This window comes from Mus musculus, chromosome 14 (genome assembly GCF_000001635.26).
Source record: "Mus musculus strain C57BL/6J chromosome 14, GRCm38.p6 C57BL/6J".
NCBI classification, from domain to species: Eukaryota; Metazoa; Chordata; class Mammalia; order Rodentia; family Muridae; genus Mus; species Mus musculus.
This window is the reverse complement of record NC_000080.6, coordinates 33,937,475-33,952,479: the sequence shown is the minus strand read 5'-3', so window position 1 is coordinate 33,952,479 and position 15,005 is coordinate 33,937,475. Positions and strand designations below refer to the sequence as shown.

Below are 15,005 nucleotides of genomic sequence, written 5' to 3'. Positions count from 1 at the left end.
CTTACTGTCAGGATCTGCCTGGGGTGGCACACAGAGGCCTCTGTGGGGTGACTGAGCCTTTTTCAACCTCCACCTGGAAGAATCCAACTCCAGGCACACAGTCAGAGTTTCTCTGTGAGCACGTATCTGTCACTGCTGAAGCCAGGCCAAGCTCTGGACAGGGAGAGGGTGAAGACTACCAGGAAAAATGCTGGTTTTGTATTTGTTTTTATTTTGCCTGTTTTTTTTTTTTTTTTTTTTTTTTTTTTTTTTTTTGGCAACACGTGCCACAAAGGTACCCTCCAAGAATATGAGATAAAAGGTTCTCATGTATACAAATGCATAGAGCTGTCCAGTGTGGGCTGCAAAACTACCTACAACCCTTACCACTGCCTAGGGAACAAGATGCCTTGACTAGGTGACATGTGATCTGGATTATGTTATAGACAGAGGTACATGTGTTAATACACTTGTCTGTATGCCTGCCATCCCACCTGTCCGTACTTTGATGTTGTGTCAGTTCTGTGTTATCCCGAGCTTATCCTTGTCCCGCAGGAAATAAACACAGGACACGCCAGGTTCTTCCGTGGTTAACTTTACTTCAATAACATAGTGAGGTAGACAAAGAAGGCTCAGAAAGTGTGTGGCTTAAATACCCTTAAGGCGTGACATGTCTAAACTAGGACTGGTAGCTACACCCACGATACTCATGCCCCCTGGGGATAGGCTAAAGCCCCCAGGGGTTGGGCTAGTGCCCTGGGAGATGGACCAGTGCCCCGGAAATGGGCTGGTGACTTTTGGCGGGTTTTTGCTTTTAGCACATGCGCATATAGCTTGTTCTTTGTTTAGGTGGCATAAGGCACTGCGGAGCCAGCGCCATCTTAAGATGGTAAATGTTATTGCGGCTCTCCACACTGTGTGACCGTGTCATAGTGCCTGTCAGACAAGTTAAAGGAGGAAAGTCTTGTACTAGTTCACAGCTTCAGAGCATCCAGCCGGCTCCATTGCTCTTAGGCCTGGGCTAGAATGTGCTAGAGCAAAGCTGCTTGTCCCATAGTGGTGTGAGGGAGGGGAGGGGCAGAGAGAGAGGGAGCAGGATGAGAGAGGGAGAGGGAGAGGGGGAGGGGGAGGGGAAGGAGAGGGGAAGGGGGAGGGGAAGGAGGGCGGAGGGGAGGAGAGGGGGAGGGGGAAGGGGAGGGGGAAGGAGGGGGAGGGGGAGGAGGAGGGGAGGGAGAGGGAGAGGGAGAGGGAGAGGGAGAGGGAGAGGGAGAGGGAGAGGGAGAGGGAGAGGGAGAGGGAGAGGGAGAGGGAGAGGGAGAGGGAGAGGGAGAGGGAGAGGGAGAGGGAGAGGGAGAGGGAGAGGGAGAGGGAGAGGGAGAGGGAGAGGGAGAGGGAGAGGGAGAGAGAACTCACTTTTCAAAGTCACTCTCCAAACCCTTCCTTTGAAGATGAAGAGTCACTTGGAAGTATAAGATAAGAAGCCTCCTTCCAAGTTCTTTTGGTCAGCATTCTGTGAAACAGTGAAACACAATAGAAGCCCTTCCCAGGTCTGCTCTTCAGTGCTGCTTTAGGGGCCTCAGATTTTACTTCTTCCTTGGTGGCACGTGAGCCTGCTGTTTCTTGGGCTGGCTCAACTTTGGCATTTAAAAAAATTAATTAATTAAATTAATTAATTTACATCAAATGTTGCCTCCTATCCCAGCCCCCCCCCCTCACAGAGACCCTCCCCCTCCCTTTCTCCTCTGAGAGGGTGGAGCTCCCCCTGGCACATAGAGACTGAGCTGCTGTCTGCTATAGATGTGCCGAGGGCTTTGGTCCAGCCTGTGTATGTTCTTCGGTTGGTGACTCAGTCTCTGGGAGTCCCCAAGGGTCCAGGTTAGTTGACTCTGTTGGTTGTCCTGTGGAGTTCCTGTCCCCTTCAGAACCTTCAGTCCTTTCCCCCTAACTCTTCTGTAAGAGACCTCCATTCAATGTTTGGCTGTGGGTGTTTGTGTTGGACCGTGAAAGGCAGTCTGTGTTCTGGTCAAGGGAGGCTTACTCCAGAAACCCAGTAGAAAAATCTACAAGGGACTGAACTGTAAGCTACACTCCCAGACAGAAGCACCTGACACCACATCAACTCCTCAACTCCATAATCCTGTGACTATCAGTCACGTAGACTGTCACTCAAGCTCCTGATATTCTGGCTACAGCCAGGTAAGCTCCGCCCCACAGTTACTTGGCAACAGCAGGAATCCCAGCCCACTAAAAATAGGGCTGCTTGGCCCCTCCTCTCTCTCTTAAGCTCTTGCTCTCTCCTTGTCTCTTACCTCTCTCTCTCTCTCTCTCTCCTTTTCCACTTTCCCTTCCCCCCTCTCTCCACGTGGCCATGGCTGCCCTCTACTTCCCTTCCCTTTTCTCTCTCTGCCGTTCTACAATAAATGCCTTCAAATCATGAACTGTCTCTACTCATTGAGATACATCATGTTAGAGCAATGGAGCAGGTCTCTCTCTAAGGAGCCGCATGTCGAACCTTCTGCCAGAGGTCTTCCTGATCTCCAGCCACAGTTGCCAGCCAACCCAAGCCACCTAAGTTAGCCAGACTCTCTCGTCCACACAGTAACCTGCTAGAGCTCTCCCCCTACCTTCCCCTTGGCCCCCAGGCCAGAGTCCATCTGAGGGCCCGTTCTCAGCTCTTCTGAGACATACAGCAGTCTGGGATGTCCAAGAGTGAGAACCAGTGATCCAGGGCCACCGTGAGGCCCAAGAATCCCCAAACCTGTTCTCCCTCAGTACCCAGTGGTCTGTGGTACCCAAGAGACAGAGCTGAGACTATGCCTTCCCAACCCCCTGGAGTAGGGTTGTATGGCCTATGAGGACCGATGCCTGTCCCCAGAGCAAGCAGGCTAGCTAGATTGGGAAACTCCTGAGCTCTGAATTTAAATGAGAGACCCTGCATCAAGATGGAGACTGACAGTCACCTGACATGCACTAGCATCCCTCCCCACATGCATGCACACACATGCAAATATTGATGCACACATGTGCATATCATATAAACAAAAAAAATAGGAAGTTGGTGAATGCCCCAAATCACACATGGCTTTTTTTGATCAGTATTTATTGTCCTCGCTTTATATATACTTTGGCCAGGAAAGTGACATAGACTAGAGAGGCCCCCAACTCACTCAGACCTGCACACCATTCCACATATCAGCTATAGCAAAGCGGTTTCTACAGCCCCCATCTACCGCCCTTATGAAGATGTTCCTGTGTTAGGGATCATTAGTATTAAAGGAACCGTCAGGTCAGAACAAACTCTTGCAGGAGACTGACAGGGCTCCTAGTCAGGAACGTTTTGTTTTGTTTTGTTTTGTTTTGTTTTGTTTTGTTTTGTTTTGTTTTGTTTTGTTTTGATGAGCTGGGATGTGCACTGGTGAACAGTAGTGGTGATCAGAGAGCTGTCTGAGTGGTGATCACTTATGGAGCACAGATTGCTATGAACAGAGAAAGGGTATCTAAACAGGGTGCTGTCGTCTGACAAACCACCAAGATGTCTGGCTCAGGTATGGCTACCATCTCTTCCTCAATATCCTGTGAAAGGTGAGACAGAATGTGTGAGGCAGACAGTGGCACTCATCTTGCCTCTTTCCCATGGAGTTGCCCTGTGAATACAACTGGCTGGCCTTTGAGAGATGATACACCGACTGGAGAAACCCTGAGGGCAGGAACAACAGGGTCATCAGGTCCTAGGGCAGCCATTCTGCATTAGAACATGAATACTGTCTCCTTAGATTTGTGAGGCCTGAGACCACTTCCTGAGATCTGTCCCTCTGTTAAAGTGTCCACCACATTTTATTCAGCTTTCTTCAGTTTTTCCCCCTGCTCCTTGCACAGAGAATAGATCATAAAAGAGGCAGAGGGCAGCTTCTCACTGAGCATCCTAGGACAGGACTCTCCTTCCATGGCTTCAGCATCTTCATGCACATTGCAGAGATCACTTTGCCACAAATGGAAGGTACTTTAGGAGCTGTGTCCAACGTAGCATTGCAGGTGGGTCCATCAGCCGTGAAAGTGGCCCGAGGATGGACATACCACATTTCAATGCATAGTCGTGGGTGAGCAAGTTTCAACAAATGCTATGTGAAAATAACCCAGTGCCATGGAAGTCAGAGACCCCCTTGTGTGTTTTATCCTTGTGCACTGCACAACACCAGTTTGTTCTGAGCCACAGGGCATGTTTGCCCTCCAGAAGTGGCAAAGCGTCTTATTGGGCTTATCTCCGGAGGGTCATAGTCATGAATGGCACAAGTCAGGAGGATGTCAGCTTTCCCTGCTGGGCCTGGCAACTGTGTAACGGGGTGTCTCATGCCCAGGGATGGAGATGCTGACGTGCAGTTGTGCTTCTGGAAGGGGAAGTCCTCTGTGGCAGCTGATGAGACAGGACCTGAAGTGCAAGCACATGCATAGGGGCACCTGCCTGGTGTCCATTTTTTTAATGACACTGAAGTTGAAATTCATTGTTTTCTGTAAGGAACTCTAACCCCAGCCTTGTCCTCTATGGAGTCCTAGGGTGGGAAATGATCCCCTGAGCCAGGGCTGATGGTCTCCAGAGCCAGAAGATCTAGGAGGCTAGAGTGGGTGGTGCTAGAGTTTGCCCCTCCCCCCCAGGTGATGGAAGTTGTTGTACAGCTAGAAGTTGGGAGTGGGGCGAGCAGAACCTTGGCCTGGGGATGGAGAACAGGGGTGAGTTTGTGGGCAGGGTTTGGCTGGAGACATGGGTGTCTGAGCATGACAGTGGTGGACAGACACTAACAGAGACACCCTTGCACACTGGGTGGAGAAAACCTAAGGTTATCTGTCCCCTCTAGAGAGACATTCTGCTCTGAAGTATGTATGTGGGGGAGGGGAGAATAAAGTGAGGCAGCTAACTTCCAGCAAACTTCTGTCCCCATAGTTGCTCATGGCAGCACATGCAAGCACTTGCATGAACATGTGTCTGTGTGCGTGCATGCGTGAGTACAATGAGTACAAACACACACACACCCAAACACATACACAAACACATAAACATATACACAGACACACAGACACACACAGACACAGACACAGACACACACACATACACACTCGTGTGTGTGTGTTCACTGACCCCAATGTGCAGATGCCACACACCTTCACCTTCTGGAAGCTTCATGTCCTTCCCCTCTGCTTACCCCAGGGAAGGTAATGGCACATCTCCTAGGGGCTAATTAAAGCAGATTGGCAGGTCTGAGGCACTGGAGGACCTTCAGCTCTGATGTTACATTCAGGAAAGGCACATACCAGGCATTAGACTTTATTTCTAAGTAAAACTCTCCCTCACACACAGACACGTCACTGGGACCTGAAGAAGACGTCACCACCCACCACCATCTGTGGACAGCACTGCCATGCTACGCTGGCTGGCATGTTTTAGGGATTTATCTTTTCTCCAGCTCTACCAACTAAACACCAATGCTCCATTGTATTTTGTGTTAAAGTTGGTCATTGTTACATGGAAACATTTAATGCAGGTCTTTTTAAAAATTATGTTGGAGCATCAGTCAATGAGAGTTGTCCAGATGTTTTGAAGTCCTTCGGGCTCTGATTGCCAGAGGGCATCAGGCTCTTCCTCACCCCATTCAGTCCTATGAGCCACAGGAGAGTCAGCTGGGAGCTTGAGGCACAGGAACAGCAATGCTGTTCTCCCTGAGGACACACTCCCAAGGAAGAACAAGTCGGTGGGGATGATGAGGAAGCAGAGTTCTCTTAGATGCCAGGAGCTCTCTCACAGGTAAGGCTGGACTTCTAATCACTGGAGTGCAGGTCACCAGGGAAGGAAAATAGTTAAGTTTCATAGTTAACTAGAGGCACATTAGATCCCAACAAATTTAGACCCCAGCCTTGTCCTCTGTGGAGTCCGTAAGGCAGGAGATGCTCCTGCCTGTGGATTTGGCCAGACAGAGTAGATAATTTCAGAGGCCCAAGCCGTAGGCAGTCTCTCCCAGATGGTCACCGAATCAATAAAGGATTGCAAGTGGCCTTGCATGACTCCTGAAACTCCCAAGGGTCACAGTGCACGTCAGAGGGCTGAGGTCCTGAACTGTCTCCCTTCTGTGGTTGTTTGGGGATATTTCTTCAGGGGAGGGGTTTTATCATAAGTCACATGGCCACAGAGTGAGCATGCGCAGGGAGCAAGCAGATCGTGTTGGAGCACAGCAAGCAGCCTATTCATCGTGGTGGGTGTGGACCTGGCTCAGCCCTACCTGGCCTCAAGAGGGGCCTTCAATATCTAGTGACTCCATCAATACACACTGATCTGCTAAACCACATGTGACACTTGGGAAGGTGTCACAATTTGGGGCCCAACAGACCTGGGGTAGAATCCTCTGCTGAGTCATAGTCATTGGCTTGCTGAGTTTTGGTTTCTACAACTGACAGTCAGAGGTCACGACGCACATCTCAGTGGAGTGTGGCAGTGACAGGAAGCAGCAGCTGGAGTTCACTCCTTCCTTCACACCTTATGTTGTCAGAATGAGTCTCAGCTTCCTAGACCCTGTGAGTCCCGTGCAGCTCTCTGCACATCACCTGTATCTTCTGCTAGTTTCTGCCTGGTTTCCTGCCGTTCCCAGATCATCTACCCACAGCTTCCTTTTTGACATCTTTCTACCCACTAACCCTTCCAGGGTCTCCTGCTCTGCCCACAGGCCCGCATACCCCAGTCATTGTCACTTCAGCAGAGGGACCCACCAGACACAAGAAGGGCAACTAACTCCTTTTCTTCTCAAGGATGGTTTCTGATCAACTTAGGCATACCATGCGCAGGAGGATGCAGGACCGTACCAGAACCTCTTCCATGTCCTGTATCCCCACCCTGGGTGGCTGCAGGGACTACCTACACCCACACTCAGCCACACTCATCCCCTCATAGTGGTACTTGAGGGTTGGCACCCCCATGTCATCCTTGTAGAGGATGGAGATGGGACTCAGTTTGGTGGGAACGCAGCAGGCTTTGCCCACCTTTGTGGGGAACTTGAGATGCACCAGGGTCTGCACGATGGCATGTTTGGTGGGTGTCACGTCATCAGCCAATGGGAAGAAGCAACCCCCTTTACACTCATAGGCGTCATATTCCTTGGGTGCAATGATCCAGCTGTCCCAGCCGATGTCCTCAAAGTTCACCCTGAGAGAAGTCTTCTGGCAGTGGCTGCTGGCTCCGGTGCTCCTCTTCCTTCTAGCTAAAAGTGGTCCCACAGCTGTGTATCCATCTAGACCCTCCTCCTCTTGGCTCTCACCTGCCACCTGGTAAGCATTTTTGGCTGTCTTCACAAGCATGGTCTCCTGCTCATGGCCGATCATCTCCTTCAGCTCCAGTCTGGTCTCCTTGGTCCCATTGCTGCGGTCATTGGAGAAGACAACAAAGAAGGGCAGGTTTTTGGAACCTGGAGGGACACTGATGTCCAGTGTGTCACAGCTCTCCCTGTGGCTCTGCACTGTCACCTCGAGCTTATTTTTGTTTGTTGTGGAGTCTGCCCTGACCCACCGCTTCACGGCACTCGATACTTCTAAAGTCTCCCATCCTTCGTCCCGAATGTCCTGGGATACCAAGAAGGTCTTGGTCCCCGTGGCCTGGTCCCAAGTCTCACTGTCCTCCAGAACATCATAAACGACCATGCTTCCTTCCAGCCCATGAGTGGAGTCCACATCATTTTGGCAGGAGACATAGAGTCGGAGCTCAGCCCTGGTGATCTGCTCGTGCCTCGGGATGGAGATGTTGAAGATCAGGATGTGCTTCTGAAAGGGGAAGTCCTCCGTGGCAGCTGTCGATATAGCATCTGAAATGCAAACACATGCAGTCCATTTTTTTACGATACCAAAGCCAAACTTCATGATTGGCTACAAGAGATGTCTAAGATGATAGATTTTGTCACTATTGCTCCACTCTGCGTCATTTAGAACCTTAATAGAAGGTTCTCTTAGTATTTGGGAAGGTTCTCTGAGGATTGTTCCAGGAAAAGCAGAGGCAGATACCTTCAGCCTGTATTAACAGTACCTACTGGCTGAATTGAGCATCTACTATATGCCCAGCCTTAGACCATGAGTCTGGGAGCATCTAGTTATTATTCCAACTTTACACATCTGGAGATCTACTGACCCACAACATTGGATGCATAGCCTTGGAGCTGTCAGAGTGCACACAGTTAATTGGCATCCGCACCTAAGGCAAGCCAGAAAATATACTGTCAGCTTACGAGTAAAAATGCTACAGCGCTAGTGGGGGAACAGTGACATCAAATATTTAATCAAACATCAAAATAAAAATATTTAGATAAAGCAAAGCATTGCAGCATTGGAGTATTTAAGTAATTGCAATAGTGTTAATAACTTCTATCAAAAGTGAAAGTGCATTTTTTTTCTTTTAGAGGGAAAAGTATCTTAATGCCAACAGTTAGGCAAAAAATGGGGGTTTTCTCTTAGACGCATAAGTGCCTGCTTCCCACTTCTCCTGGGCTGCGGTTTGACCACAGACATTGCCATTTGTGGGTCCGTGCCAGCACTCAATCACTGCATTATCCTTGGGAGACATGTCCTGATACACCCACTGGATGCCTGGAAGTACAGATAGCTCTAAGCCCTGCACATAGTGTTCCTTCTGCATGCATGCTCGCCCATGCTGATGTGCATTGTGTGAAGCAGGCTTGGCGAGGACTTAACTAAGAATATACGAGAAGTTTAGAAAACTGTACCTGTGGCAAACGTCACTTCCAAGTTAGGAGTTGTTTGTTTCTGGATTTACAGTTAATAGTTACGGATCACAGTAGAACCTCAGAAACAGGCCTCCGTTCTCTCAGGTTGTGGGAGTAGGGGATGGGGCTCCTTATGTGGGAGGATGAGCAGAGACCCAAGCTTCCTTGAAACCCAGCAACTGGTCTGAAGGATGGAGGTGTCAGTCTTCACTGCCCCTCCCTGGGAACTTTGGAGCTTCTTGGTGCCTCAGTTTCCTCTCTTGTATAGTGGGGTCCATCTTACCATTTTATCAAGGTGGCCCAAGAGACTTACAGGCCGGCCATGAGCCAAGAGCTGATGTTCAGTTAATAATACTTCTGTACCCCTTCCATCCTGCGCAAGCCCAGTGCACATGACAAAGCATGTAGCCCTTTACTCTTGCTCGCTGTGTTCTCACTGCTCATCACGGATGCGCCCATGAAGCTTCCGAGTAATCTGGTGAGTGCTGTGCCACATCAGACAGAGAGAACTGTGCATTGCACTCATGGCCAAAAGCGCCCTCCCTGAGGCTACCTCTGCAGTGGCTGTGGGACCGCTGCCAGACACCAGAAATCACAGGCCCACAGGGACTAGACGAATGCTTCCTAGGTCATGTGTGAGGGTTGTTGGTGTTGCTGCTGCTGAGTGCGTGGAGTAAATTGTGCCAATGATGTAGGGAGCTTGGTATCTCTGGCTAGGCTTCACATTCCGGCCCGTGGAATATGATGACTTAGGCCCCAAATAAAAAACCGAAACCAAAACCAAAATCTAGCCTTTCCCCTAGGCAGAGATCCTAGAGAATCCTGGGGCCTGGTGACCTGTAAATTTTATATTTTTAAAAATGAAGCCATATGTGTGTGAGTGTGTGCATAATTTAATTATAAATAATATAATATTATATATATATAAATGAAGATATATATATAAATGAAGATATATATATATATATATATATATATATATATATATATATATATATGCTTCAGCCTCCTTTGCTCCCCTTCCTGCCTCCTCTAATTCCCTCTCCCTCCTCTCTCCTCCTCTTTCCTCTCCTCCCTTTTCTTTCCTCTTAACTTCCTCTTCCCTTCCAGGTCCACTCTCCTTTCCTGTCTTCCTCTGACTTAGAAATATAAGACTTATTACATAATAACTTGAAACTTCTGTTGGGCAGTCAGAAAACTCAGCAGCACTGAGCATGTATGGTGGTCACAAGTGTCCTTAGACACACACGCTCTGCAGGCTGGACAGATCTGGCCAGGCTTGCCTGTGACCCTGAACTGGAACCCTTGGGCATTTGCAAATCTCTGAATCAGAAAGAGAGAGGCCTTGGGCTCCTGGTCCTTCAGAGCAAGATGCCAAACCAGAAGAAGGGGAGCTGGTTCTATGCAGCTGGTTCTATGCAGGACGTAGGGCCAGCCACGTGACCTTGCAAAGGGTGCCTGACCCGGGTTCCTCAGCCCTAGCAATCCCAGCTTTCTCTTCAGTAACTCATACTACGTGGATTCTGGTGTTCTGTGAGTTGTCAGTTACAGACTTCACCTCCGTGTTTATTATCTAATCTTCCTAAATCAACGACACTTCACACCGAAAACATATTGGACAGACACACTGCCCACTGCCTCTTCTACTCTATTGACATTTTACAATCTAGTTCTAAAATGCATTTTATAAGAGAAAACCTGGTTTCCTTTTAAAGCTGAAAAAATATACAAGTTTATTGCAGGCTAAATGAATGATCTATTTCTAAGTCAGAAGAAGACAGGGAAGGAGAGAGGAAGATAGGAAGGGAAGAGGAAGTGGAAAGAAAAGGGAGGAGAGGGAAGAAGAGGAGAGAGAGAGGAGGGAGGGGGAAGTAGGAGAGGCAGGAAGCAGAGCAAAGGAGGCTGAAGCAGAAACAGGGAAATGAGGCAGAGAGGGAGTGAACAGAGGGAAGCAGAAACCTGGTATACTGGGTACCTATGGGGTTAACTGTGGATGTGGCCCGGAGGAGGAGCTGTGCACCAGATCCTTTAGTGTTGATGGACAGGGCCCATGATTTGCACTGCCCTGTAGGGAAGCCATTAGCCACGCAAATGATGAACAGGGAATTCGTATTTTCTCCCTGTTTCATTGGGAGTCACTTCCACAGAAACCTGAAGGTCTGCCGTGGTCAGTGACCGTCCCACACGGCAGAGCCACTTCACTGTGGGGGGCAGGGTGCAGTATGTCCCACCCCACGGAACCCTGGAGGAAGCACTATACCTTCCACGCTGAAGCTCCGCACGATGTTGGAGGCAGGCGTAGACGATTTGTCCGTTGTGTATCTGTTGTACAAGTCGATCATGTACTGGGGTGGCTCCGCTCTGGTTTTGTCCTGGGAGGGAATGCCGCTGAGGTTAAGGCTGCGTAGGAAATCCACCTTCATGTTCTCCAGGAACATCTGCAGGTCAAAGACACCCTCCTCTCCAGCTCCAGACAATCCCAGGGAGCTGTGGGCATTTTCCCCAGGGGATGCTTGTTCCCAGTTCTGCAGCGGCTTCTGCTGTGTGACACAGACCAGCAGGAACAGCGGGAGCAGGGCCACCCGGAAGGCCCCAGGGGACATCTTGGGCCCTGAAGGGGGCCTGAGGGGCTGCTGTGGTCTATCACTTGGTGCAACGAGGAGCCCGGGAGGAATAGGCCCACATTGTCCTGCTGACTGCTTAGCCAAGACTTTGGCTGTCTCACGGTCTCCCCAACAATCCTCCACTCTTCTTATCTGGGTGTGGATGCTCTGCTCGGACCTCTTATCTCAGGCAGCTCTCTTTAATGAAGACTGTATAAACATCTGACCAGCACTAGGGGCTGGTGGAAAGGATGCTGACTACTGTAAAGGATCGGCATTTCTCCGGAGGGTCATCCACCCTAATTAGAATCTTTGTTCCTTTCCTAGCTGGCTTCGTTCAGAAGACTCTCCAGGCAGGGGCACACAGACCGTATCCTGGTGGACCACAGAAACAAGGAATTCAGAAAATGAGGCTGGGGAGTTCCCCAGATATAGAAAGCTCACCAAGTACCCAGAAGATGACACAAACTGTGGGGGTCAGGGAGGTGGGGTGATGGGGGAGATTGCATCAGGGTTAGACGAAGTCTGGTCCTTATGGTATCGGAACCCGGCAGTGTATCTAGGCACTGGCCTCTGAGGAAAGAGCTCCTGAGTACTGAGAATGGAGTGTGCATGGGCCCAGAACATTCAGTGGACTGGTGACGTCCCAGCCAACACAGATGGTACCTCCTGTCCCCACTGTTCTTCCGAGCTGTGGCCTCAGCCCTTTGAGTCTCCTTTAAGAAGATGTGTTTGCATACACGTAGGCCACTGTCAGCTCCTGACAGTGGGTAGCTATGTTCAACCACCCTCCAGTGCTGATGCTGACCATGCTGCAGTGGGGGTGGGGTGAAGGGAAGCTCTGTGTTCAGGCTAGATGCTTATTAGTACCACAAACATATGTATCTGATGCATATTGACCAGCCTTGACCCTGGTCTGTGTGGTGCTGGTATATGCAAGTGCACAAGTGTGAGTGTGTGTATGTGTGTGTGTGTTGTGTGTGTTATGTGTGTGTGTATGTGTGTGTGTGTGTGTGTTGTGTGTGTGTGTGTGTGTGTATGTGTGTGTGTGTGTGTTGTGTGTGTTGTGTGTTTTGTGTGTGTGTGTTGTGTGTGTGTGTGTGTGTGTATGTGTGTGTGTGTGTGTGTGTTGTGTGTGTTGTGTGTTTTGTGTGTGTGTGTGTATGTGTGTGTGTGTGTGTTGTGTGTGTTGTGTGTTTTGTGTGTGTGTGTGTGTGTGTGTGTGTGTGTGTGTGTGTATGGGTATTCAGAGGACAACTTGGTTCATGTTGATGGGAAGGTCACCTAGATCATGATTCTCAGCCAGGAGACCCACAGAGAAGTTGGAGCTCACAGGAGCCGTTGGGCAGTTCTGAGACTGACTCTATGTCCAGAGATGGTTTCTCTCCTATGAAGGCTGCTTGAGTTAGCCCAAAGACAGTGTTTAAAAGCTGTATCTCCATGCTTAGCCTCTGTCTGTCTCATCACAAGTAGCGTTAATCAAAGTGAAGAGAGAAGACAGTTAAAAACACTTGGGATGTGCGGCAGCTTAATCCAAGGAAGATGCGGTGTGATAGTCTGCGGTCAGGGCTCCCGGGGAGAGGGAATAGAGGGCCAAGACATTGTAGGATGGGCCACAGCAGGCTGCCAGAGTGGGAGAGTGAAACCAGGGACTGCCAGGGAGAACTTAACTTGTATCCACCCTTTTAGAGACACAATGAGGAGAGAAGGGAAGGGTATGGCGAGGAGCCGCTGAAAGCGGAAGTGTGCTGGGCACCTATTCGCGTCTGAAGCAGGACTGGGAAAGATGAATGCAATGCATGCTAAGCCCAGGAGATGGCGCTGAAGCTGCAGAGCCGTGGGCCTGGAGGAGCTGCAGAATGAGGTCTGTAGCCTCATGATGTGCCATAACCTCTAGGACAAACACCCTCCACATTCAAAGAGTCTGAGCATAAGGGCCAAAGCACAGTGTGTTCACTAGTGTCTTATGAAGGCCACAGGAAACTTCAGGTTTGATGGTGAGTGCGGTGTGAGTCAAGGCCCACGTGGTCAGCACTACCCATAAATTTCCAGCCTGGAGCCCCTTATATATGTGCAATAGAGTTGTCACCATGACAGTGAACACATTCACTGCAAAACAAGGTCTAGGGTTCCAGATCTCTACCTAGATATGCATGGGTCCCCGAGGTCATGCAGTTGAACCTGTGTTGGTCTGGAGATAACAGTATGGTAGTTTGTCATACTATGTCCTTGAACGTATACAGCCTCTAGAAGGAAGGCACCTTAGAGAGTGATTCATCAGGCCCAAATCCAGGTTTTGAGATGCTTCAGATTGAGCTCTGCTTTTACAGAGCGCAAGAGCAGAATCTTGATAACACCAAGTGTCTGGTCTGAGGTATTCTAATAAGTGTGTGCATTTATCATTCATAAAATACCGTGAGAGCCACCAGATGCCTAATGTTGCTTCAGTAGTCCAAATGGAGATGGTACTGCTGTGATGGAGACACAGATTTCCGGGTAGAGGTGGGAGGGCCTGAGGACGGGCCTCAGAGGAAGGAGGAGGCCAACGGTGGGGTCAGATAAGAAGGAAGAGATGGACTTGGCTGCAGGAGAACACCGCAGGTGCCACCTGCATTTGAGTACCTGATGTTGGTGCATGGAGGAGGGTAAGAGGTGGCATGGTTGGGAGACCAGGAGGAAGCCAGCTGGCAAGCTCAGGCAGTGAGCTGTATTCCACAGCTATGAAATGAGAGCCCAACTTAGTTTATTCTACTTCACCAACATCTGGGGACACAAGCTTTCACAGATAACGGTGTTTCTCCAGTTTCTGTTCTACTCCCCAAGCTGTGGATGCTCCTTTGAGCTGGCTCCCCTTCCCTGCCTCTTGTATCTGTCAGTCAAGTCTAATCTAGTCCTAGGCTCCCTCCTCTAATCTGACTGCATGAGTTGGGAATGAAAAGGGGCTGAGTAGCTCTATTTATTTATTCAAATATTTAACATTGGTTATGTGTCAAAGGACACACTAAACTATACAGCTGCCTCTCCCCGTGTCTATGGATTCCACATCCTTAGATGCTATCACCCTGGGGTTAAAAACAATTGAAAAAAAAAAAAACCCAAACAACCCTGCATTTGATTTGTGTTTGCAGGAGGTTTCCTTCCCCTAAACAATGCAGTATAACAACTTGGTGTGATTTTATTTTATTTTAAAATGTATTTTGACTTTCAATGGACACATAGAAATTGCACATATCTGTAAGATGCAATGTAGCATTTTCATTCATATATACAATATAACGATTTGATCAGAGGAGCAGGCATTTTTTTCATTTCTGCATTTCTTTGTTGTTGTTTTATGCTTTTTAAAACTTATTTTTATTTATGTGTACGTGTGTGTGTGTGTGTGTGTGTGTGTGTGTGTGTGTGTGTCATGTAAGCGCTGGTGCCCAGAGGCCAGAGAAGGTGGCAGATACTGTGGAACTGGAGTTAGAGGCAACTGTGAACTGTCTGACATGGGCGATAGCAGCTGAATTTAGCTCCTTGGAAGGAGAAGCAAGCTCTTTTACCTGCTGAGTCATCTCTCCTGGCTACTTAATAAAAGAGATTTAACCATCCTCAGATTTGGTGTATGTAGTGGAACCCTGGAACCCATCTCCCACTAATTCTGAGGGACAGCTGCTTTTTCATGTTTCACTTT

General features: G+C 49.1%; 1 protein-coding gene across 1 annotated transcript; it reads right to left on the bottom strand.

Moving 5' to 3' along the window:
• Nucleotides 1-5,281: 5,281 nt before the first annotated feature.
• Gdf2 (growth differentiation factor 2) lies at nucleotides 5,282-11,441 on the bottom strand. The gene is made up of 2 exons (NM_019506.4): nucleotides 10,987-11,441; nucleotides 5,282-7,814 (listed from the first exon to the last, which is right to left on the bottom strand). The coding sequence occupies exons 1-2, from the start codon at nucleotides 11,327-11,329 to the stop codon at nucleotides 6,871-6,873; spliced, it is 1,287 nt and encodes a 428-aa protein (NP_062379.3). The 5' UTR covers nucleotides 11,330-11,441; the 3' UTR covers nucleotides 5,282-6,870.
• Nucleotides 11,442-15,005: the final 3,564 nt, after the last annotated feature.

Coding starts and splice junctions, on each gene's coding strand:
- Gdf2 (NM_019506.4), bottom strand. CDS start 11,329: ATGTCCCCTGGGGCCTTCCGGGTGGCCCTGCTCCCGCTGTTCCTGCTG. Junction 7,815..10,986: donor GCGGAGCTTCAGCGTGGAAG/GTATAGTGCTTC, acceptor TTTGCATTTCAG/ATGCTATATCGACAGCTGCC.